Genomic DNA, 25,526 nt, shown 5'->3' with positions numbered 1-25,526 from the left:
ATGTATGGAGTCCTATACTGTTCATAATTAAATAAATAAATATTTAATTAAATAAATAAATGTGACCTCATGCAAATACACAATCAACCAATAAATCTCTCATAAATATATAAAATGATCATGAAATTATGAAAAACCTGCACACAGATTTTAAATTAGCCATTACATTATTCAATATATGTCATTTTGCTTTAAAAACCTGTTCATTATTTTAAAACAGCGTTTTAAAATATTTATTTTAATCATGTTGAATATTGTTATAATTCTATGTCTTTTTTCAGAACCTCGGATTTCAAAATCAATATTTTCCAAAGTAGCTTTGTTTTTATTTCATGTTGCTGTTTTTCACAATGGCTTATTTATTTCATGAAGAGCTTTTTCAGCAGACTGAGTCTGTCTGTCAATCAAACTAGACAAGGCGGAGACACCTTTGTGATTTTTTTTAAATTTAAAAAAAAAAAAATTAAACTTGTCCTGTCCAACAGCTGGGCAGACAGATGACAGCTGAAGGCCTCTTGTGTTGGACACATTTTACTTTTACAACAGGGGTTATGAATCTTCTGACAAACCAGAGGGATGTCTGAACAAACCCCTTTTGTAATCGAGGCCAAAATTTATTCATTTTAATTGTTTTTGAAATTATTTTGTGTTGGACCGGACGGAAAAGGAAAGAAGGGAAGAAGAGAAAGGGATGTTAGAAAAGGGGGGGATAGGAGGGTGATCATGGGGGGGGGGGGGGGGGGGGGGGTTGTAAAACCATGAAGCAGCATAAAGAAACAAGCTACTGGATGTTTATCATTACGGTAAGGTTCAGATACATTACAAATCTCAAAGGGGCGGGGCCTGTCCACACACACACTCAAATGTTGTAAACACACCAGTTAACTGCAAAAATGTCCACATGTCAACATGTACACAATACAGATATTGTTCACACATGCACACTTATGCCTTCAAGCCAACTAGTGTGAGATATTTCATTCAATCACGCAAACTATTAGTGCAAAGGTGAGCTAACACCTTTTGTGATTGGCTACTCCTTTACTCAGACATAAGCAGCAGCATCCTGACTACATCGATTGAAAATGCTTCAGCCAACGTGACGGGGCAATGCCCACTCCTCAACACTAGGGGGAGTATGCACCTCAACACATCCACAGTGTTACCAGAAATTGGGCAGTTTTGGTTCTAAATTTGCGGATAAAAGTGGCTTTGGGCGAGTATGCATAATTCGGGTGATTCTGTGGTCGCTTCGGCGGTTTTCATCTTCTCATGAACATATAGTAGTGGTCTAAGTTAGGCTGGGTGGCTGTTGGAGTTCCACAAAACTTCTATGAACTGGAGTTCCATGAACGCACCTTGCAGCATGTGTGAGGAGCTACCAGCTAATGTTTTTAGCCTGATAGCCACATGTGGAGTGGTGTCTGTGATTATCTCACTTACAATGCATGGATGCACAATGTACACGGAGAATGTTAAGAGATCAGGTTTATTTATTTTGAATAGTTCTACATGATAACAATGTTTCCATGTTTGAGTTCATGAGATCATCCCAGAGAGAGTCTCTGCTTCAGGTCCTGCAGTCAAACTACGTCTTAAATTACGTGTAAATCAGAGCGCGCAGCAAGTGTGTGTGTGAGCGCAAGTTAAGGGTCTATTGCTCAGTTCGCCGGACAAGTAATAGTAAAAAAAGGTTTCCTCCAAAGTACAGAGCATGATTCTTTTATTAACCCGCTGTGGAGGGTCAGAACGGGACGTGAACCCCAAATCAAACCCCGGATCTCGGTCAGAAACTTCATCGCAGGAAAGGTTCAGCATTTTCCCCGAGAGGGAAAAATAAAGCCAGAGGACCTTATTTATAATCATTATCTTAATGAAAATAGAATAATTTCATAAGGTTTAGGAGGCCCGAGAAAAGCTTGTTCCGCTTTCCCCAGCCGGTCTGGCCGCCAGCTCGCCTCCCGTGAGCCGACACAGTGTAAAGGCCTGTTCACACCGGGACGAATTTCGCCGGCGATTTTCGCCGACGTTTAACGCCTCGTGACTAAACAAAGGGCACCAATGTGAGTGTGCACACCGAGGCGAAAAAACGCCAAGCGCCAAAGCGTCAAAAAAAACCCGCCTCGGGTTCGTTTTTTTTTTTTCGACGCGTCGCGTCGAAATCTATTCGACCAATGAGAATGGCGCTTTTGCACACGTGTCTGGAGCTTCTGAAGTTACAGTAAAACACAACTTGGGGGCGCTCAAACACAAAACTGCCTTGCTGAGCACACATACCAGCGAAGAAGTTAGACGCCAAGCAGCGTCTACACTGCCGCGAAGAAATAATGACGGACATTCTTAAATATCCCCTTACCAAGTACCTTACCAAGTACCTTACCAAGTAGTTGAAATATTCATGTTTTCTTTGTTTGATTCTGACAAGCGCGTAAATACTTGCTCTCTTCTTCTGAGTGAAAAGCGACTTTAAGAATCGTAAAGTTGCGCAGCGCCACCTTGTGTACAGGAGTATTTCTGTTTACATTAAGCGCCATCTAATGTCAGGGAATGAAATTGCATGTTCGCTCGGCTCATCGTCAGCGAAAATCGCCTGGGTGTGAACACAAAAGACGTGGCGAAAAACGCTGGCGAATAACGCCTGGCGAATATTCGTCCCGGTGTGTACGGGCCTTAAGGCAGGATGTGACGTTAGACTGCATCTGTGAGCACAGACAGCAAAGCTGTTAGCTGCAGAGCAGAGACGAGCTCTGAGAGAATGGCGTGAGAACGAGGAGTGTTTCAACGGGGGGCTTCAAGATGTGGACGACCGGAGCTCCTCTGTGGTTTGGTCCACACAAACCCTCAAACTAAAAAAAACAGAGTCGTCCATGTTTGCATCTTCTGCAGCAGCCAGATAGTTTCTCTCTATTTGATCCTCTAATGTCAGCAAAGCCGTGCAGATATTGCTGAAATGTGTCATCTCTCTGACTGGCATACCGCAGAGCAGGTATCGAGGAATATGAGTCGATTTCCATGGATGAGCAAATGAGCATTTAGATCCTGCCCACTTTCACTGATTGACAGATAGACTCATTCTGCTGAAAAAGCTCTTCATGAAATAAATAAGCCATTGTGAAAAACAGCAACATGAAATAAAACAAAGCTACTTTGGAAAATATTGATTTTGAAATCCAAAGGTTCTGATAAAAGACGTAGAATTATAATAATATTCAACATGATTAAAAATGAATGTTTTAAAATGCTGTTTTAAAATAATGAACAGGTACTGAGCCCGTGTCCTGACATTAAAATATAAAAATATATCTTGTTCCCACAGATTAATATCTTGTTCCCACAGATTATTATCTCGTTCGCACGAAATACTATTCTGTTCCTACAAGATACTATTGCGTTCCCTCGAAATACTATCCCGTTCCCTTGAAATGATTAACTCGTGTTAACGCAATAATTATGTCATTCGAACGCAATAATTAACCTGTTCGAACGCAATAATTATTCACGTCATAAGTCATTCACGCGGATATGCTCTCTTTATGCCGGCAAAAGCCGCTTTCAGCGGTAACTTCCGTGTCTCTGTGACCGATATTCGTTCAAAAAAGGAACATAAAAAGAAAAATGATCACTTTACTACTGTCTCAATGAATATAAGAAAAATATCAAAAGATTTATGATAACTAGGCTGCTTTGTCATACGATAGCTCCTGCTAGGCTACTACTAGCTCCGCCGCAGAGCTCTTCGATGTATGCCTGCATTTGGGCAACTGGCTGGTCGGTTGACAGACATACAGCTGATATTGTAGTTTAGGGTCGAATAGGAATAATAATATTCAGGACTTGTCTTTCATAACTTTAGCAGTCAGTCGCTTTACATTCGAAGGCTATTAGGCTACATGCTAACTGACTAGCCGATCATATCCTGTTATTAATTTACGTCATAGATTTACAGCAGATACCTTCACATTTCTGTATGTGTGTGTCTCATTACATTGCATTGAAGACACGGAGGATGTTTAGAGAACAGATTTATTTATTTTAAAAAGCACAAAAGCATCCATCGCATTCACGTTCATTCACATCTGGTACGCAGCACGGCCAATCATTGGTCTTGTTAAACCTTGGTCACAGGGACACGGTGATTGGCCAATGATTGGCTGCAAAGCATGCTGGGAAACGTGACGTACTGCTATTGTTGTTATGCTACGAGCTAAAGGTAAGTGCTTTAGGCGAAGCAGCCAGCTTAATATGATATTTTTCAGATTTTCATCGAGACAATAACAGATCGACCATTCTTGCTTTTATTTTTACCCCTATTGAATGCTCACAGAGACACGGAAGTAGCGGCAGGAAGCGGCTTTTGCAGCAAGATGATGACGGAGGGCGTTCCAGATGATGTGAGCGTGAATACGATGGATGCTTATGCTTTTTAAAATAAATAAATCTGTTCTCTAAACATCCTCCGTGTCTTCAATGCAATGTAATGAGACACACACAGACAGAAATGTGAAGGTATCTGCTGTAAATCTATCACGTAAATTAATAACAGGATATGATCGGCTAGTCAGTTAGCATGTAGCCTAATAGCCTTCGAATGTAAAGCAACTGACTGCTAAAGTTAATAAAAGACAAGTCCTGAATATTATTATTCCTATTCGACCCTAAACTACAATATCAGCTGTCTGACAACAGACCAGCCAGTTGCCCAAATGCCGGCATACATCAAAGAGCTCTGCGGCGGAGCTAGTAGTAGCCTAGCAGGAGCTATCGTATGACAAAGCAGCCTAGTTATCATAAATCTTTTGATATTTTTCTTATATTCATTGAGACAGTAGTAAAGTGATCATTTTTCTTTTTATGTTCCTTTTTTGAACGAATATGGGTCACAGAGACACGGAAGTTACCGCTGAAAGCGGCTTTCGCCGGCGTACAGAGAGCATATCCGCATGAATGATTTATGAAGTGAATAATTATTGCGTTCGAACGGATTAATTATTGCGTTTGAACGACATAATTATTGCGTTCGCACGAGTTAATCATTTCGAGGGAACGGGATAGTATTTTGAGGGAACGCAATAGTATCTTGTGGGAACGCAATAGTATCTTGTGGGAACGGAATAGTATTTCGTGCGAACGAGATAATAATCTGTGGGAACAAGATATTAATCTGTGGGAACAAGATATATTTTTATATCTTAATGTCAGGACACGGGCTCCGTAAACAGGTTTTTAAAGCAAAATGAAATATATTGAAGGTGTGCAGGTTTTTCAAAATTTCATGATCATTTCATATATTTATGAGAGATTTATTGGTTGAATGTGTATTTGCATGAGGTCATTTTTAATTATTGAATTAAATATTTATTTATTTAATTATGAACAGTATAGGACTCCATAATAATGAAGGCAACACATGCAATATGTATCTATATTAGCTATATTAGCCTACTATCAAAATTACTAAGTTGCTACAAATACATAATGAGCATTAACGATTAAATGTTTCTTTGCCCTGCAGTGCATTCTGCGAAGAACGACGCGTCACGTGACTGCTCTGTTGTGCAAGTTTAACTTCATTACAATATCAATGAATTATGTTTCAGTGCTTTAATAAAATTAAAGAAATGTAATAAAGAAATCCGATTTTTGATGTCATTTTTATTATTGAGGATTCAAACACAAAAAAAATAAAAAAGAACGTGCGTGCCCCATGACAGTCAGCTTGCACTCGAATGACAGAACAGCTTCAAGCATTTGCGGCGCCTGGAGACTTTCATTCGGCTCGTCTAAGTGGCTTGTCACAGTCATATCCACCAAAAAGTGCAGCTTTTCGAGCCACTCAGGATCTTCGAGTTGCGGGTAGTTCAGGTCTTTGCTTTTCAGGAATGTTTTCACGTGTTCGAAACAGACGACAAAGTAACGCAAAAAGTCACCCCTGGACAGCCATCGGACTGTGCTGTGTAGCAGGAGATCAGCATATTCGCTTTCAACTTCATCAAGTAATGCACGGAACTGACGGTGGTTCATTTACATCAGCCACCTGCCTAGCCGTCCACTAAAAGTTTAAAAAATAAAATAGCAAAAAAGCCCTGCTGGTAGAAACGTGTGTCGCAGGCTATGACGCAAATCTTCGTTGACAGAAATGTTGAAATGTAATATTGTATCTGAAAGCTGTTAGTTTATATGAAAGTTGTAAAAACCTGAATGTTTTTATGTACAATGCATATATGTATGCTCCCCTGGCATATCTGAAGTTCATTTTGTATATTTGTATAATCTTCTTTCACTTTCGGCTTTTCCAATCAGGGGTTGCCGCAGCGAAACAGCCTCTCTTTTGAGGACGAGGTGCATGGTTAACTTGGCAATGTTTTTACGCTGGATGCCTGGTTGCCCTTCCTGATGCAACCCTCTCAATTTAGCTGGGCTTGGGACCAGCACAGAAGCGGAGAAGGGAATAGGGAGCAGCCCGGATTCGAACCCTGGTTTCACAGACGGAAGGCGCTGCAAACCAGCACGAGCTAAACTGGCTCCCTACTTTTGTTTTGTACAATAGAGTAAAAAAAAAAAAGTAATATTGTAGTGGAGGTCATGTGCATTTTAGCAGCAGGGGATTGTGGGATGCGGTCCCCTGATCTAATTAGGGCTCAGCATGAGCGTTTCTGTTTTCCCACGTTTCTTTTCATATGGCAGTTTTGTTGTTCCACCTTAGTTTATTCTTCCTCTTATGTTGTTTCTTTATGTTGCATCATGAGTGTGGAAGGGGGAGAGGTTGATGACACCTGTGCAATGTGCGATGTGGTGCGCGTTCAATGTAAAGGGGCTTGTTATGGCAGAAAGGAAACTGCGCTATCAGCTAGACCAGGGGTCACCAACCCTGTGCCCGCGGGCGCCAGTGCGCCCGCGAGCACCCCTTGTGGCGCCCGCAGGGAATGCACCCAAAAAAAATATATATATTTTTTTTTTATTGAAGCAAATATTCAACAAACAACCACGGCATGTCTGTCAATGACAACAATATCAATTCTGAGATAAAGGTAGACAAAGAAAACCCAAATATGTAAACAAATATAACTTAAAAAATAATCACTAAAAGTAATGGTCTATTACAAAAGTTTAAATAGAACAAATAAATTACACAATTTCTGGACATTCTTATGATTCATGTAATGTAAAGATTTTGAGAATAGGTTGAGGTGGTTGAGTAATCCATTAATGTGAGGATTAATATTCCTGTCTGTTTTTATTTACATTTATGTTTAAAAAGTTAAAATTAAGTTAAAGTTACAAAGGTTTAAAAGTTTAGCTTTAGTGTGTTCAATAAATATTTATCTTGTTTGGCTGCAACCTAAAGTCTGTTTTGAAATTAGGCTCCCTCTGCAACTGAGTTTGACCCCCCTGTAATACGAGTCTAGAAAATTCATGCATGTTTTTGTGTGTAAAATGAGCAAATAAAAATAGTATAAAGGAAGTCCTCAAATTGTGTTGTTGTTTTTTTTTGGGGGGGGGGGGGGGCTAGGAGGTTTTTAGTGACGCCCTTCATACCACTTGGTGCCCATGAAATAGCCCTCAGTCTCAAAAAGGTTGGTGAACCCTGAGCTAGACTTTCTGGCTCCTTTTCTCTGAAACTGTTCAGAGATATGCGTTGTATTGGACACGGACAGTTCTCCAGCGCAGCCAATTGATTGACAGTTCTACTTTTTGACAGCTTGGCTCCCGTTTTGCCCGCTGTAAGTGATGTCCCTGCTGGGCGTTACAATATTTTTTCTACGCATTCTTACAGCATTGGGAAACGTTAAGAATGTTTGTGTCTTGTTTTTCCTCCTACAGAAACCATATTAATACAAAAATATATTTCTCTCCCCCATCCTTTTATATTTTCAAACATTTTTGAAAATGCTCCAGGGAGCCACTAGGGCAGCGCTAAAGAGCTGCATGCAGCTCCTGAGCTGCGGGTTGCCGACCCCCGATTTCAGACATATGTTTTTTGGGATGAAGCGATAGTGGATGTGCTCCGTACTAATTATTAAAATGTTATTAGTATGCGGACATTGAAGACGCATTTGAAGAAACTCAAACATCAAAAAATCTAACGTCACCATCCAAATGATGAATAGGGGACCAAATAGGGACCAAAAAGTGACCTCATGGAGAAGAGGTGGTATGCTATTTATTAGAAACACATCACAAAGTAGATCAAACAACAAAATCTTTGTTATTTATTTGTGTTGGAGTTTTATTTTTGCTTTACTTATAGTGGTATAAAGTGATATTCCACCAAATGTAGGGTTACTCAATGGTGCCTTTATGCACAATATTTACATTACCATTAAAATCAAATGAAAAACTTTCATCTTTTTATTTTTATTTTTACTAGCATGCAGAGCGAGGCACCAGCTTCAGAAAGATGGGTCGTTTTGGTGCGATAAGGCCTTGGATGTCCAATTCGAAGGGGATCTGGCACGACATCACATTATGAAGAAAAAAGACAAACAGCATTATTTAGCATAGTTAAGCCTTGGTATTCAGTTATTTAAAAAACAATTAGTGCCATCATAAACAAGTCAAGTTTTTTTTGTATAAAAAATTGTGTATGTCTAAAATACATTGTATACTTGGGTGGACAAAGACAAAATTTCTGTACCAGTCAGTATCATATATAATATAGTATAATAACATAAAATCCAAGCATAAGAGAGAGACTATGTGAAGATTAAACATGTTTCCTCACCTCTGTTTCCTTACACACAGAGAAGCTGTATTGTTGAAGGATCTCCACCAAGGCAAGTTTCATTGACACCAGAGCAAATCTCATTCCAATGCAGTTTCTCGGTCCTGCACCAAATGGCATGTATGTGTAGGGGTCAAAAGTCTCTTTGTTCTCCTTGCTGAATCTGATGACAAACATCCACAATTGAACACATATTGATATTTGATATAAAAACAAATGTTACTATGCAACTCTCAATGGAATATTTCTACAGGGAGAGCTCCGGCATCAAGCGCTCAATAGTGAGAGGTTGTTCTTTTATTTATTTGTATAAATACTATTCCATACCTCTCAGGTTTAAATTTCTCAGGTTCAGGCCACAGTTCAGGGTCTCTTTGTATCGGCCAGGTGGGGACCATGACAACCATATCTTTTGGAATCACCAGCCCATTAACCTCCACAGTTGCCTTGGCCACACGCTCCAAACGTGCTGCAATGGGGTATAGTCTGAGAGATTCATTGACGACAGAGTCCAGGTACTCCATTTCCAACAGTGGTGCGTACTGAATGGGAGCCTGCACAGACAGAACCATCCTTGTTAGACACAGAACTGCAACTTTGTAATCTATCATGTGATAAATTCAATGTGAAATGTTCGTAAAAGCAAGACATTTCTTCAGAAACAAAATATTTTTACATTTACATTTTACATTTTAATTAGGCAGCATAATCTCCAAACCAAGACAATAGGACTGTGACATTCCTCAGGGTTCAGTCCTTGGTTCTTATTTATTTATGCTATATATATTTCTCTTGGGAAACTTTGCCAGGTTCATTTTGTATGCTGGTGATATTCAGCTTCACTGTTAATTTTACAAAGTTGATATTTTGTGTAGCATTAGATGAGCTTTAGTGAACTACTACTTTTTATTTTTGCCCCGGATAAGACCCGACCTAATATTTGAACTAACTGACCTCCAAACATGTAGTCACAGAGCCCCAGTTAAGCAGAATTAATTAAGATGGTAATATAACCAAAAATATAATGTCCATGCATGTGGAGGCCAGGGGCCTCATTTATAAACGTTGCGTACGCACAAAAGAAGGCGTACGCCACTCTCTACGCAATAGTTGTGATTTATAAAAAGCAAACTTGACGGGAAAATGTGCGGTCCTCCACGCAAGCTCTGACCCAGGCGTACGCACAAAAACGGGTGAAATGAGAAATGGCGACACCGTCGGCAGATGGAAGAAACACGTGAAAGTGACAGTGTGTGCCAAATCGTGCTGGCATGTGCTGTGCTACACAATGTGGCACAGCTTAAAAACGTTTCTCTACCCCCTGGCGCTGATTGCTGTGTTGGCCCCGACCCTGAACCCCATCCCCACGCATTTGAGCCAAATGCTGCTGCTGTGCGCCAGCGTTTGGAAGTGATGCGTCGCTTATAAAGAAAAAGAGGTGTGGAAAATATTATTTATTTAAGAATTCCCTCATCGTGCAGTTTATTTCAGTCAGGGCGATCTTGATTTCGCCCAACTCCTTGGCCACGTCTCTGATTGAACTTCTGACTTCCCTCTGCATTTCAAGGACTGCATCGGTGAGGACGCGTCCACTGCTGGAGGGTTGAGAGCCGCGTGCCGTGGAGACGCTGGGGCCAGACGGCTGCTCAGCTGCAGCATCGTAACCACTGGCCCCGCTGGAACACCCAGTAACTAAAATAAAATTGTTCTATATTAATAATCTGTAATTGTGTAGCCTGCATACATGTGACTTGACTGCATTCATTTGAATTATTTCTCTTACCTGTGTCACCCTGACCCTGGCGCGTCGGCGTCCCCTCCGTCTCAGTCAGGTGACTGAGGCGGAGGAGGACGCCGATAAGGGGGACTTAATAGGGATTCCCCAATAATAGCTGCCAGTTTCTCATCAAGAGGGGTCAGCTCCGGTCCCCCCCCCCCCCACCCCCCCACGTGGCGGACACACTCTGCCGATGCAGCGCTAGACGTTTTTTTGCCTCGACTTTGATGTCCGATCATTTCTTTCATTTCTTTTTTATTTCGGCCACGTCCGAGGTTGTGAGGCTACAGCATTTTCGGCGTCTGCCACCGTTTTCCGCTCACGTGCCTTTTCGGCATTAGTAATGCCCACACTGTGCCCTCCAAACAACGTTTTTCTCCTCTTTTCCACCTCGCCAACGATAACTTCTACTTCACATTGAGTGAAGTTACGTTTTTTTCATTTCCTCTCGGTGTTTGCCATGATTTAGCAAGCCATGAATATTAATTTGTGGGCGTTTCAGGGACTATTTATGGGCAACTATGGGCGTGTCATGTAGCCGCAAAAGCTGCGCTGCATTTAGAATCGGTTGTGATTTATAAAGGGAAAGATGTGTAGGATGTGCGTGCGCACGGTTTTATAAATCCGAATATTTCTGTGCGTACGCACGTCCTATGTTTCATCCGTACGCCACTTCTGACGCAAATCCTACGCAAAGTTTTATAAATGAGGCCCCTGGTCTTAACCCTTGTGCTATCCTAGGCACTTTAACGTTGGGAGTTGGGTCACCTAGACCCACTAGACAGTGCGCTGAACCTTTTTTCTTCAATGATTTGTGATTTTCACTGGTGTCCATGGATTAAATGAAATCTTTCCACCTTTATCCACCTTCATCATGGTAGGGAGAACACGTCAATGCAAGAGTGGGGCCATCTAAGATAGCACAAGGGTTAAGAGGTTGAACCATGAATATATATTTCTGAATTGGCTGTCACATGTTGTTTACAATATAAAACCCATTAAAACATATCATAACAATATCCTGCACTCTAAAATGTTCTACAGATTCATCACCGCACAATCTTACTATAAAACTCCATAAGATGCAATATTTTCACAAACCTATTAACTGGATTGTCCTTGTCAAGTGAGCAGTCATCGGACCAAAATGGAAACAAAAGTTTTCTGTGCTTATTTTTATAGCATTTATGAAGTTGTGCCATAGTTTGTCTCACAAATTGCAGTGTTGCATCTTGTGAGACATGTAACCCTTGTGCTATCCTAGGCACTTTAACATTGGGAGTTGGGTCATCTAGACCCCACAAGACAGTGCGTTGAATCAGATGCAGTAACTGCTATCCTGTTTTCTGCAAAACGTACCGTGCATCATGTTACACATGTACACACATCACTGCTGCAAAAGCACAAACAGCGTTATGAGCATTTACGATGACTTTTTATGAATCCACTGTGTTCCGAAGATAAAAACGTTGATTGTTTATTATTTTTTTGCAAAAATTGTTCAAACGCAATGCACTGTGGTCTATATTCACCAATCCAGTGAGCAGCGATGCACACTGGTTTTTCGCAGAGACTTCTGGGATATTTGTAGGGCAATTGATTTTGAAAATACAAAATGCCAAACACACTATTTAGTGCACTATGTAGTAAGTAGTGTAGGAATTGGGACATAGCCTATGTCTTTTTTTCATTAGGGGAAGACATAATTAGTCAAACAAGCCTTTAGTTGATTGGGCTGTTTTGATCATTTTACAATGATGGTTTACAGCAAGGATTATTTTAATGTCCTTTTGTTGGTTTGAGTGCATACTTTGACTAATTTTGTGTTTTATTTTACTTGCATGTTCCATCATAGTGAATCATTTTGTGGTTGTAATTTGCGGAAATTGATATAAAGTTTATACTCTTACTTACTCTCACAGTGTTGCACTGACTTCAAATGATAAATGAAAGAAAAAAGTAAATTAAAAAATTAGATATCTTACCTGCATTTATGATCAAAACCCCCTAAAGTATTTACTTTGACAACATCTGGACTGACCAACATGTTTTTTCTCTTCTCATTTAAAATCACAGACCTTGTTAGGGAAGGTGGCGTCTATCTCTTTCTGCAGTTTCTTCATGACCTCTGGGTTTGTTGCCAGATTGTAAGCCAAGAATGTCAGAGAACTGCTGGTAGTTTCATAGCCAGCAAAGATGAATATCATGGCCTGGGAAAGGATCTCATGATCGCTTAAACCTTAAGGGAACACATCCAGACATCAGATTAACAGTCACATTAAGTTGAGTAAGTAGGTCATGTATGTTTTTTTTCATTACCTTTATCCTGCAGGCCATTCTGGTTGTTCTTCTGGGAGTCGATCATCAGCTGCAGGAAGTCGATTCGACTCTGAGGGTGAATGAGAATTTTAAGTAAAACTGCCACAAGAAACATATGTGCCCACACACAACAACCTACAGAAATCCGTACCTTTTGCTTGTTGTTTTTATGATCAGACTTAATCTTTTGCAGTGCAGAATAAAAGAAGTCGAATGCGGATGCAGGAAAAAAGGACAACTCCATCTTTTCCATTATGGGTCCAAGAAAAGGAAAGAAAGCTGGGGGTAAAAAAGGGGGGGATATTTCTGTCAACCAAAGTAAGGCTAATACAGAGAGACAATGGTGTTTTCATGGTGTCTGTATTTACCAACGAGAAGGAAGAGAGGGTTCAGAAAATCAAACTTGAGCATCTTTTTGATGTTAGTGACAAAAGGGTCTGAGGGGTTGTTCAGTGAGTCGATGTCCACACTGAAGGCTGTGCTGGTGACCACATCCATGCTGTACGGACCAAAGTGGCTGCAAAAAAACAAAGAAATTCATTAAGATATGTTTATTTTTCACTTATCAAGGTGAATTTCTGTGATAACTTTTAAAGGTTCGTACTCCTTCAGGTTCAATGGTTCATCTTTGTCTGCCTTCTTCTTCATGCTGTTGACCAGGTTAGCAGAATGGTGCTTCATGATGTCAAACATCTAAAGCACAAACACAAAAATGAAACCATATAAACCAAATTGTAACAATTACCCATTTATGGGATAATTGTTTATTTCTTAGCAGTACAAAATACTGACAGCATCAACAAAAACCGTTGTTGTGAGCCCAAAGTAACCAGACATGGATGGTAATTTGTGTCATTGACTAATTTGTATTTAGTCAAGCAGTCGCAGCCTGAGTGTTGCAAGGGAAGATTATGAATCCTTTTATTTCATGTCCGTGAACAATTTCAGCCATTTTATCACAGGATTCTGTTCTTTGGGGCTACCGGGTTTACAGCTAAAAGTCTGGCATATTGAACTATATCAAGAACAGAATCTGGTCAAAATCTCAAGTCAGGAAGCCTTGTGCTATCCTAGGCACTTTAACATTGGGAGTTGGGTCATCTAGACCCACTAGACAGTGCGCTGAACCTTTTTTCTTCAATGATTTGTGAACCTCACTGGTGTCCATGGATTACATGAAATCTTTCCACCTTTATCCACCTTTGTCATGGTAGGGAGAACAGGTCAATGTAAGGGTGGGGTCATCTAACATAGCACAAGGGTTAAGAAAACATTTATTTTTACAAAACAGTAAACTAGCTGCATTGACAATGGAACACTGTGATTGTTTTTGCAAATTTTAATTACTAAATAATGGTCAGAAGGATGTTTAATATTTATAATTATAGAATTAATTTGTTTAAAAGCAATTCTGCTTTCAGTTCAAGCAGAGTGCAGAATGAAAGGATTGTCCCAAACCTCTTTGAGCCTTCCTGAGGTGAAGGAAGGAGAGAGGACGCTACGGATCCTCTTCCACTGATCATCTTCAGCATTGAACACAGAATCATACATCGGCCCATTCAGATGGAAATTCTGTTGAAGAAGAAATGCTCATGAAGACAAATGCAATAGTGAAAGACAAAACGGGCGTTATTAGAGATTGTTGTACAGTGAGTGCATACTCTGCGGTTGGTGAAGAGAGAGTAACACTCCTTAACCAGAACAGCTTTGATGGTGGCAGGATCTGTGATGCACAGCACTGGCTGACGGCCGTCATAAATGCTGGAAGTGAGGAGAGCAGAACATAAGTTATAGAGTAAGTTCACCATTTTATCAATTGATAACCAGATTTTTGGCAAGATACTTTTTAAGCAATCGGTTTTAAGATATTAGGTAACATTAATAAACACAACATTATTAATGTTTGAACAATATCAAACATTCAAACTTACCCCCAAGTTTTTCCATATTTCTTGCGGCATTCTTCATCAAAGATAGGGAATCCCTGGAAAAGGAAAATTCAGCAGTAATTCTTGGTAAAAACTTGTGGTTTTGAGTCCAAGATATATTAAAAAAAGAGCCCCAATAGGATAGAAATATTATGTTCTTTTTGTGTGCATAGAATTGAGGACTTCTTATGCGTACAAAAAGAATAACTTGTAACTTGTTTTTATGTAAAAAGTAAAATCAAGATAACTGTATTTGTCTGCAAATAGGTCAAAGTTCAGTGGGCTTTGGCATAAAAGCTGTAAGCACAAGTTTTATTTTGCATGATTTCTTTTATTGCTGTCCCAAAAAAGTAAAGTTTTTGTATTGTTTGACCCATGGTAATTAAGATAGTAACTTCTTGGTATATTTCAAAAGAAGTCTGCATAAAACTATGAATTAAAAGCCAAAGGTTATGAGGGCTAAAATAAAAAAAAAACATCAGCTAAGATAAAATTGAGGAGATGACAAATGATTAATTAACATAGGTGTGGAAATCAAGATAAAAGTAAAAAAAAAGAAAAAAAGATAATATATCAAATCATTTGGTCCGTGTAGACTGGATGTGATAAAAATAAAAGTAATGGTTTCATTTTATGTTATCTTTTATGTGAGGTTGCTTGCGGAGCAAACTTTTCGTTCAAGGGTGAGGATTCTGCTTAGTTTGGACTTTGAATACTGCACATGAACTCTCAGGTTCTCAACACGTGCACACTCCTCCTCTTCATCATTGTCATCATCACTTGTGAGGAAGGGACACTATTCATTACTTCAGGGTTTGCTTATTTTTTTGTTATAAGGCCATTAAGTCCATTTAAAATGTATTTTGTGTAGAATTTCTCTAAACAGATTTAATAGAATTGATCTACTCATCCAGCATAAAAACATTACCAGTGTGGGTTGAAATGTATTTGCTTTCTCCAAAAGCAGGAGGACTAAGACGGTCATTTAAAGAAAGAGCTAAAGAGAAGTCTTGAAGATTTTGTATACTTGTGGTCTTCATTTACTAAAAAAGGGGCACAGGGTCTTCCCCTTTTAAAAGAAAAGCAATGACTATGATTTTAAAAAGCTATTAAATTATGTCTGTAATCCTTTCAACTCATGTTTTTCTATTTAAATATGCATTTATCACTACCAGCATGGCACACATGAAATATTAATCTAAAATGCTTTTAAAGGACATTTTCAAATATACATACTAACCTTTCTGTAAGCCAGCATTGTGCCAAAAAAGGGAACTGGTTTAGGACCAGGAATTCCTAATCTCTTAAACGTCCCATAAGGCCAGTAAGCATACCTGTAAAAAAATTATAGAGCAGGAAAACTTTGCATTATGCTATGTAGTATTATCTGTGTTAAAAAGAAAAAAATATACTTTTTGACACTTACACGAGCAGCAGTGTGATAAAAGCAACAAGTAGGGTCCATGTTTCAGCAGAGAAGTAAAGAAAGTTTCCCATTTTGCCTCAGAGGTAAAGCCTGTCTGATGGTTGAACTTGTGCTCTGAAGCTCTGCAGATCTCCAGCTGTAGACTATATGATGAAAGAGAGTGTGTGAGAGTTCAGGCAATGAACCTGTGCTTGACATAAAAATACCTGATAAACAAGGCGGACTGCATAAAAACAACACAGTGTAGCTTGTTTTTAATGAATGTAGCTGCTTTAAAAAAGAACTTTACTGTCTTTCACTGTTTATTAAGCAATTCCTGCAGATAATGACAGAAAGTGCAAACATTTTTCTGCTTGCTTAAAGCTTATAATTAAAAAAAGAAGGGCATTGAACTGAACTATTATGTAACTCTCCTCTCTGCAAAACACAGATGGTTAAAGCAATAAAGCAATGTTTTATTTCCTTTCTTCTCGACATGGATTCCACTCATTCTGTTTGTTTCCACTTCCTACAGACTTCTGTTCTGCTCAGTTCTGGTCACTCGAGTATTTGAGGAATTGCTTGTTCTGAGTAACAAAGCATTTATGTAAATTGGGAAGTTTCAAATAAATGGGTCTCAACAATTTCTGACACATTATTCTTGAATTCAGAAGGCACAGAGTCTACATCTTGGTGTTGCTGACTCTGGTACTTTAGCACTCACAGTTTACGTTTGAGCTGGACTCCCCTATCATCACTCTTCTACCACCGTGGCTTAATGCAGGCGGGGTTTTAGTACCGAACTCTTTCACTGGACTCCACACCTTTTTATAAATTGCAGACAGCATTGCGGTGTGTGATTTAAGGTTCCCTCACCCTATGTAGCAATCATATGAAAAACAGCTGGAAGTGTCAGTTTGCAGAAATGTCTGTGTTTAACTGACGTACTAAAAAGATGTGTCTCCCCAAAAGGGGTTGACTTCTGCATGTGCGGGCAAAAGCGGAATGGATATGTGCTTGTGAGATATTTCTTTTCTTTTTTTGCAACTTTGTAAAGTCTAAAAACTTTAAATTTGAAAAAATATTTTTTTTCTCTATACTTAATAAATGTCATCAATTGCAGCCACTTCACAGCTGTTTTTTTTAACAATCAAATCAAATCAAAACTTTATTTTATATTATTTCATTGTTTTAGCACTTTTCCAACATAAAATAAATAACATAAAATAATGCAAATATCAAATTAGAGTATTCTTAAATTTCAGCTAAAAGCTGAGTAAAAAGGTAGATCTTGAGCCTTCCTTTAAAAACATTAACAGTCTCAGTTCTAAGTTTTGGAATAACTAAAATGTCTAAACCAGAACCTCAGGGTGCTTGAGTGCTCATACTCATGCTGTAAAATCATATCAGATAGATACGATGGCCCAAGACCATCAAAACATTTATAAACCAATAAAAGAACCATAAAAATCGATCCTGAGTTGCACAGGGAGCCAATGCAGAGATTTTCAAATCGGTGTAATGTGTTTCCTGGTGAGGCCCCTGGTCCTCATCATTAAGCATATGCAGCAGTTGAAGGTTTGATATTGTAATGCCTTGCTCTCTGGTTGAAGGTTTGATAACCGTCAACCAGAGAGCAAGGCATTACGATAATGTAACCTCCAAGAAATAAAAGCATGCATGACCACCTCTGTGCTGGCCTGATTTAGTTGCTTCCAGTCTCTGATGCAAAGGCCTTCATTCTCTAAAGCACTTGGCTTTGGTGGGAGTGTCACATAAGACAGAAATAAACCAAAGGTGAACTTCCGTTCATATTTTACCAGGTAAAATACAGCTGACATTTGAGCTCACCAAACTCCAAGAAATCCAAAATGATGATTTGTTCTAAATTAGCTTTTCTTTTTCCACAATTTGGATATTTTTCATTATTTGCCAGTAGTACGGTGGCATACCTTTACTTCTTTAATTACCCTGGTTCACCTTAGTTGACAAAGCCCTATCTACTGTTTTTTTCCACATACAAGACATTGTACAGTTATCTATATAGGTTGATTATTTAGACACCAAAGAATGTGCTTCAAGATCACAAAGAATTGTTATATTTTCTCTGTATAGCAGATTTTGTTCAGCATGTCTCACTTTGTTACGTGAACCAGCAGCAGAACAGTTTTATAAGTTTTGCAAAGATTTTTTTTAGTACAAACACATCTTTTCTGTGAGTGAGCAGCATGTGTGAGCTCAGGAGGGCCCTAAAACCATCCTAGTGAATAAACACTTCACCTGTTTTCTTCAAATGTCTACAGTTGTTGACCTGGAGGAGCGGAGAGCCACAGCCCTGCTGAGGAGAGGTTTAACGGCACAACCCAACCCTAAATGCGGCCAAGCAGGACGCCACTGAGTCACTATTCAATCTGTTTTGGTGAATGTGAAGAAGGAAAAGGGAATCTCAACCAACAAATGTTCAACAAATGAATCATTTCTCTCTTTGTATGTACAATAAGCCTCTGCTCAAAAAAAAGGCATATTTAACACCGGGTTTAGATATTTAATATTCACCATAAAAAGAAAACTAAATTATTTTCTACCACGTTAAAACAATTCAAGAAAATTGAAAAGAAAAAAAAGGCTCAATTTTCTTGAAATGAAAAATATGACATGGTTAATCACATGAAAGTAGCTAAAGCAGCCAATTGTTCATATGAGATTCAAATGGAGAGAAGCTAACATTTACAAATGTGAGCCCTGAAACAGGGCTGTACGGTGGGATAGTGGTTTGCACTCTGGCCTCATTGGTTCAAATCCCAGTTTGGATCTTTCTGGGTAAAGTTTGTGTTTTGCTCATGCATGCGTGAGTTTCCTCCAGGAACTTCAGCTTCCATCCACTCAAAGACCTGCTTCATAGGTTGATTGAGGATTCTAAATTGTCTCTATACGTATGTTTGTGATTATTTGGCCCTGCAAAAGACTGGCGACCTGTTCAGGTTGTATCCCGCCTTCGCCCAACAGTAGCTGGGTTGACCCTGTGAAACCTAAAAGAGGGTTCTGAAGATGAATGGATGGAAACAAAAACTGCTCTTATTTAAAACTTCTGGTTTCATAAAGATCTCTATTTTAAGGAATTGTAATCCCATTTAAGATGTGTGATGGTATTCTTTGCTGAATGACATTCATTTGACAAACACCTTTCAAAAAGGAATAAAGCATAAAAACATGTAAAATTCATTTGAAAAAAGAACTAAAATATTTAAAACTAAAGACAAAAAGGTAAATAATTGAAAGACGGATCATGTTTTGATTTTATCAGTTTAAGTATTTATAAAAATTCAAATACAAATTTACTTTAAACACATGTTTGCGTGAGTTCACACTGTGTGATGTATCAAATTACACAATCCCACCTGGTTAGCCACTGAGCTAAAAGTAAATTTCTACATTTGAAACAGGGAGTGCATTTCCCGGGCCAGCTTAAGACACACCTGTGCAGTCATCATCGCGGTTGGCATCTGGGTACACCACACCTGCATGGTCAAATGTCTCGACAAAGAAGAACAATCACTGGCTAACACAGATGGAGACAAACCTGTCAACAATATTTGAGAAATAGGATCTTTGAGCTCAATTGACAGAGAAATGTGCAGATTTTGCCACAAAATGTAATTGCAACATTTTTTCCACAGTAGCTTGTCATTGATGCCCGAGAGGTTTCGAGACAATCGCTAAAAATTCCTAGGACGAGTTTTTGATTGTATCTGGTACTAAAGGTGCTTTTTAAAAAAAAAATTCAACATGGCAGCCTCTTCCCAAGATCTAAGGTCAACGAAACTTCTTAGGTGTTTGTAGATTCAAGCTAAGATTTGTGCGATTTCGTGAAAATCGCACCAACCAAAGTGTCGTTTTCCAATATTGTCGAAAAGCACGCAAATTTATAATTCTCAGAGTTTACCACAAAATGGCCGCCAAGCTGTAGGACGTGTGGCCATCCCAAAATGATTTCAAAACATTTTTAGGATATCCCCGACACGTGTTTTTGTTTCGTAACTGTATTTTGAAACAATTTTTTTTTTCGGCCCCATAAGCAATTTTCGGCATATTAATTTTTTTACGGGATCGCTCGCCATGATGTCATCTTCTTCGGGGGAGTCACGTTCACTTTGTCAAAAATTCATTTTCAATTTATCCTAAGTGTGTGCACTTGTATAAGTCAAGTTTTCGCTCAAAGTTGGAGAAATCGTTCCAACTGCGAAAACAATCTGGTCCTTGCAGTCAGTGACTGCTGCCATAATGATAACAGTACCCATCCACACGAGTGGCTTGTTCTTGCTGAATGATATGGCTTCATTTGAAAGGTTACTTCAGAATTTTACTGCTTCTTCAGAAGATTACATATTTTGTTTTGTCGTTTTCCCAAATCTTCCGGTTTTACACTATATTCAGTCAGAAGTTTGTGATGTGACAAAAACCAGATTAAGCAAGCTGTCAGTTCATGCTGCTGAACTGGGGTTTGGTGAACATCATGTTCCTCTTCAAAATGTGTTGCAGCAATATTAGAAAAACACATTCTTCTTTCATTATTGGAAGAACGTTTGAGTTGTTAGTGACTGCTTTGTCAGTAAAAGTTACTTGTCTTCATAAGAACTGCTGGATCTTCCCAACATGAAGCAGTAAGTAAAGCGAATCTGTTTACCGGTAATCTTGTTTCGAATGCATTTAAAGTCTGTCTTGTATAAAGAAGTGTATGTCTTCCAGAAAAACAACAAAAATGAAAGGAAAAAGTTGACTTAAAAGGTACATAAAATCATCTCCAGTATAAAAATTAATAGTTCAAATCGGACACAAGAGCCACTCGGCTGAATTTTATGAGGCTTTGCCAAACGTCTGATGTCATTGGCCAATTTCCTGTATGAACAAGAGCAGCCCGGTCACACTAAGCACACTGACAACAGAGATCTGGGTCTGTTATTTGAACCAGAGGTTACAGGAACAAATCGGATTTTAGAGCTCTTATTACACACTGATAAATGACTGACAAATTGTTAGCGTGCATAAAGGGCACCGAGTAAAATGCTGAGAAGGTAGTTAAAGCACAATCATGTGACATGCTTGCAGGTGTGTCTATTAGGTGAGAAGGCGCTGGAACTAAAGGGAAGGTCCACCGAGCGCTTACATAACATTAAGAACCAAGAAAAGCAGGAAACTTTAGTTTTATACTTTAATTACAAATAAAACAAATATTCATCTTTACAAATATCGATTTCCTTGCTGCCTTCATTCTGCTTTTTTAGAATGTCTGTGACGACAAAAGGTAATATTTGGCACAAAGGTCGTGTTTGCTCAGTGCTGCAGCTCTCTCCTCACATGGAAATGTCGGTTTAGAGATAAAACGATGAACGAAAATCTCTTTCCCAGTTTTTATCCCTTTGCTCTTTCCTTCTGGCCTCCTCTTTTCTCTGTCCTTTCAGTCCCATCTCCATTCTCTCCCTGCACGGCGGCTTCACAGCATCGTGATCCTTGGCTCGGAAGTGTGTGACTTTGGCTTTTTTCTTCTTTCCGTAACCCAGGCCTTGGTGGTCTCTCTTCAGCACAGTGGGCACTGGCTGCTGAGGCCCCTCCCCCTCTGGTCCCAGGCCTGTGCCTGGTTTCCAGCCACAGCGCAGCATCATCTTGTAGCTGTTGCTGGAAGGGGGAAGGCAGTAGTAGGGTGTGGCCGGAGGACGATGCAGGTTGAACTGATGCAGAGTAGAGGACAGATGGGATGAAGTGCTGCTTGTGTAGTTAGTCGAACACGTCGCACACCACTGAGGCTGCACAGCCCTGTGGACATGCAACACAGATGTTAGCATCCAGCTAATTCATTTGAGAATTATTAATCCTTAAACAGTAACCTTTTTCTCTCTAATTTTTTTCCTTATTTTAGCTCTACAAAATGTTCCCATCAACTGCTGCAAAAATCGCACAATCCAGTTTTTTTTTGGTAAACTTTCAACAGCTGTTAACCACAATTCTTCATATAAAATGCTTATTAAATTTCTTGTATAAATATGAACTAAAAATATTAAAAATAAGTTACACATATTACTGATCAGTAGAAAATTGCAAGTTACACTGGGTCTCATATTTTTTATTTACATATGATGGCTGTTTGGAAAAAGTGGGAAAGGCGCCATCTGGTGGCCACTGAAAAAACAACTGTTGTCATTTCACACACAAAAAACTAACATTTAATGCTCAAATTGATGTGACAACCAAATTATGGATTAAAAGTTTTAAAGGTTTGCTGGGATTAAACATATCTAGTTGAGCAGTTTAAGCTGGTTTGTGTGACTACAATGACAATGCAACCTTTTATTTTTTACTATGCAAGATATTGGAGTCATATCTGTTGAATAATAAAAAAATCTTTATAAAATACAAACAAAAATGACAGCAACATTCCCAGAAAAGTTTTATGGTAAAAATAAATAAAATAAAATAAATTAAAAAAACACAATACAGTTGATATTTAACTGCTATTTCGTTATTACCTTTAATGTTTTAGGTACTTAAAAAGCAAAAAACAAAAGATAGTTATAAAATAAATAATTTCTTAAAATAACTGTTCCATTGGCTTTTACTTGGTCAAAAAAACTGTTGTTAAAAATAATCATTTTTGAAGGATTTAACTTTACAAACATTTCCATAAAACCTATTTTCTCAAACAAACTTTCAAAGAAGGATGAATTCCAAACGAAACTACCGTATTATTGTTCGTTTAAATGCTGAATGACCACGTTTTCCCAGCAATAAATAAGAACACTATAAAAATATTTAAAACAGAAAAAAATAGGACTCATATTTTTCTTAATCTAAATTTTACCTTTGTATATATACGGTTATCCTTAAAGCGTTTTCGTCTTTGTTTCCTTTTTCTAAAATCTAAAAAATATATAAATAATATAAAAGGGGGGGGGAGTATAGTATGATAGGAATTTAAAATGTTGAACAACAAAGAACTAAAACCTGGAAAAGATCGTTCAAATGTGGTTCCACCTGTAGGATGTAGTAGCGCATGCTTTAATGAACATGCAGCTGCTGAAAACAGAAACTTTTTGAGCTTATTTTGTTGTAAATGAGGCTGTATCGCCTGTTCAATTGTATAAAACTAGAACCATCAAACTAATTGTAGTCAAAGACACTGATAACCTGTCATCAGCTGGTACTTCTCTCTCTGGACTTCTCCCGTTGTTCATCAAGTCTTCCAACACTTCTCTGTGTCCAGCTGAAATGATAAGTTAATGTTTACAGACAGAAATGTGCTTCTGGAGTTTCCAATGAGATGTATTGACTGCACCTTCCAAGGCCAGGTCCTGTGCATCCTTTCCCTGAGTGTCTACCACTCCCACCCAGGCTGCTCCATGTCTGAGCAGCAGCCTCACTGCAGATCTCTGTCCTGACCAGGCTGCACACATCACAGCGGTCCAAAGAAATGTATCCTGCAACGACAAGCCAGAGTTTAAAAGACAAACACCCAGAAGAATAAACGGTTTTAACATTTGTACCTGGTAGTTGATGTCAGTTCCCTTTGACAGCAGCTCTCTGATGCCAGCTGTGTCTCCCTCATGTGCACAACGCAGTAACCGGAGTCCCTGCAGCTCCTCGGTCCTCCCTGAGCCGGACTCCCTGCTCTGGTTGGACTCGGTTTCACCTCCAGCCCCGACAGATTCTGGTGGAGCCTGCTGAACCTCTGCAGGCCTGACTCTCCTCCTCTTTCTGGCCTTCCGTCTTTCGTGGCCATGTTCCTTCCTAGCCTCGGTGTTTCTTCTCACATGATCATCATCTTCTATGTCGTTCCTGATCAAGTCTTCATATAAGTTTCGGACTTCTTCTCGGTTGACTGTGGTATTGATTTTAGAAACGGACGGTTCTGCTTTAACACTAAAAACATCTTCATCGCTGGCTGGAGTAAACCCGAAAGCAGCCATTAGGCATACACGTCCCCAACCCTAGTAAATGTTCACAGTCACACGTTTTGATAAAGCTAAGTAACTTTACCTCGACCAGACTTTAGATGTCAAGAGCTGCATGTTAATTCAGTTAAAAAACAACAGCAGACGGCACCTAAAATTATAATAAACGCAGGATTTCCTCTGATGATCCCAAAAGGCTTTATGGCTACAACTAAGCCTAAACGACAAATAAGCTAGCTAGTAACCTAGCTGTCAGCTTTGAACGCTGAGAAATGTATTACCAGTATTTTTACAAGGCACAAAACCAATTTTTCCTCCAAAAAATTCAAATATAACTGATATAAGCGTAAAGTATAGGAATATAAAAAGGAAATTATACAAAACAATCAATCTGGAGGTAGATTCTCTTCTTCTGCTAGCATCAGAACAGCATTAATAGTTGACTATTTGATCATAAACACCGAGTGCTGCCACCTACTGGGCTGGATGTCGCTTTTTGTCAACCTATATTTATCTTTTATTTTATTATTATTGAACATTTTTAGACTACAATACAAAACTACAAATTTATAACATTTATAACAATACAATATAATAATAAAACACAGTTCTGAATACAAAACAACATTGTTTTGTCATAGTGAAATTGCGAAAATCTTTCCTGTTATCTTTGAAGTTATGATTGTAAATATAGCACAGATTAATATGTTGTTTGACGATGAAAATGTTTAAAATTTTCAAATGCTAAATTATGTTAATATTTATCCTTACTGTTGATGTTTTATGTGCATAAAACGTAAAACATACCGAATCGCCATATAAAGACATGGAAGTGCTGAAAACTGTATGTGTTTTTCGTCTGTGCTCAATGGCTTATTGAACAGAAATGTTGTTGGGATGCAGACCCAACTCTGCTTTGTAACAGGAACGGCTGGTCTCTTAACCACGTGCTTGTACGGACAGACAGGGCCATTGTATGCCATGACTTGATTTACACGTTGGGTAATAAAAGCTGCTTGCTGGGGGGGGGGGGGAGCGGAGCACTTCTTTTCTGCAGACGCCCCTGGCTCACCCTTTGCAACAGGTGGTACAGAAATGTATTTGAAATAGTAATACAGCTGTCTGATGATCAAAAAGAAAAATTTACCAATAAAGAAATGATAGTGCTACAGTGTTTTAAATACAATTTTTAGTTAAATTGAAATACAATGTTTTATTCTATTTGGTTTATAACAACTAAGATTTAATAATGCATTCATAAACAGGGACGTGTACAGAATTTTGAGGGGCAGGGGCTCAAAGTCGAAGCCACATCTCTTCTTGTGTCTCTAACAGAAATGTATTAATGTTAATACAAAAAAAGGGAAAAGGGCAGGTGCTCAGGCACCCCTACGGCCCTGCCTGTTTATAAATGACAGTTCTAATAGAGGTA

The 25,526-nt window shown here is 38.9% G+C and overlaps 2 protein-coding genes across 2 annotated transcripts; both read right to left on the bottom strand.

Annotated features, from left to right (window-relative positions):
- Positions 1 to 8,144: 8,144 nt before the first annotated feature.
- Positions 8,145 to 16,278, bottom strand: cyp3a (cytochrome P450, family 3, subfamily A). Its single transcript, NM_001305405.1, is given in 13 exon segments — positions 8,145 to 8,448; positions 8,723 to 8,885; positions 9,050 to 9,276; positions 12,578 to 12,738; positions 12,819 to 12,888; positions 12,970 to 13,097; positions 13,187 to 13,335; positions 13,423 to 13,511; positions 14,277 to 14,390; positions 14,480 to 14,579; positions 14,750 to 14,802; positions 15,987 to 16,080; positions 16,173 to 16,278. Coding segments are annotated over 13 exon segments (1,503 nt in total). The 5' UTR covers positions 16,244 to 16,278; the 3' UTR covers positions 8,145 to 8,364.
- Positions 16,279 to 21,342: 5,064 nt separating this feature from the next.
- Positions 21,343 to 24,536, bottom strand: gpank1 (G-patch domain and ankyrin repeats 1). Its single transcript, XM_023958378.1, has 4 exons — positions 23,687 to 24,536; positions 23,479 to 23,620; positions 23,331 to 23,406; positions 21,343 to 21,962 (listed from the first exon to the last, which is right to left on the bottom strand). The coding sequence occupies exons 1-4, from the start codon at positions 24,107 to 24,109 to the stop codon at positions 21,521 to 21,523; spliced, it is 1,083 nt and encodes a 360-aa protein (XP_023814146.1). The 5' UTR covers positions 24,110 to 24,536; the 3' UTR covers positions 21,343 to 21,520.
- Between the last annotated feature and the right edge of the window lie 990 nt (positions 24,537 to 25,526).

The sequence above is a fragment of the Oryzias latipes genome, chromosome 1 (genome assembly GCF_002234675.1).
Source record: "Oryzias latipes chromosome 1, ASM223467v1".
Lineage (NCBI taxonomy): Eukaryota > Metazoa > Chordata > Actinopteri > Beloniformes > Adrianichthyidae > Oryzias > Oryzias latipes.
This window is presented reverse-complemented; position numbering and strand designations above follow the sequence as displayed.

Bases quoted from the DNA above. Each gene is read 5' to 3' on its own strand.
- gpank1 (XM_023958378.1), bottom strand. From the start codon at position 24,109: ATGGCTGCTTTCGGGTTTACTCCAGCCAGCGATGAAGATGTTTTTAGT. The intron at 23,407-23,478 runs GTGCAGTCAATA...TTATCATTTCAG, and splicing joins ACAGGACCTGGCCTTGGAAG to CTGGACACAGAGAAGTGTTG. The intron at 21,963-23,330 runs GTTATCAGTGTC...GCATGTCCACAG, and splicing joins GAAGTACCAGCTGATGACAG to GGCTGTGCAGCCTCAGTGGT.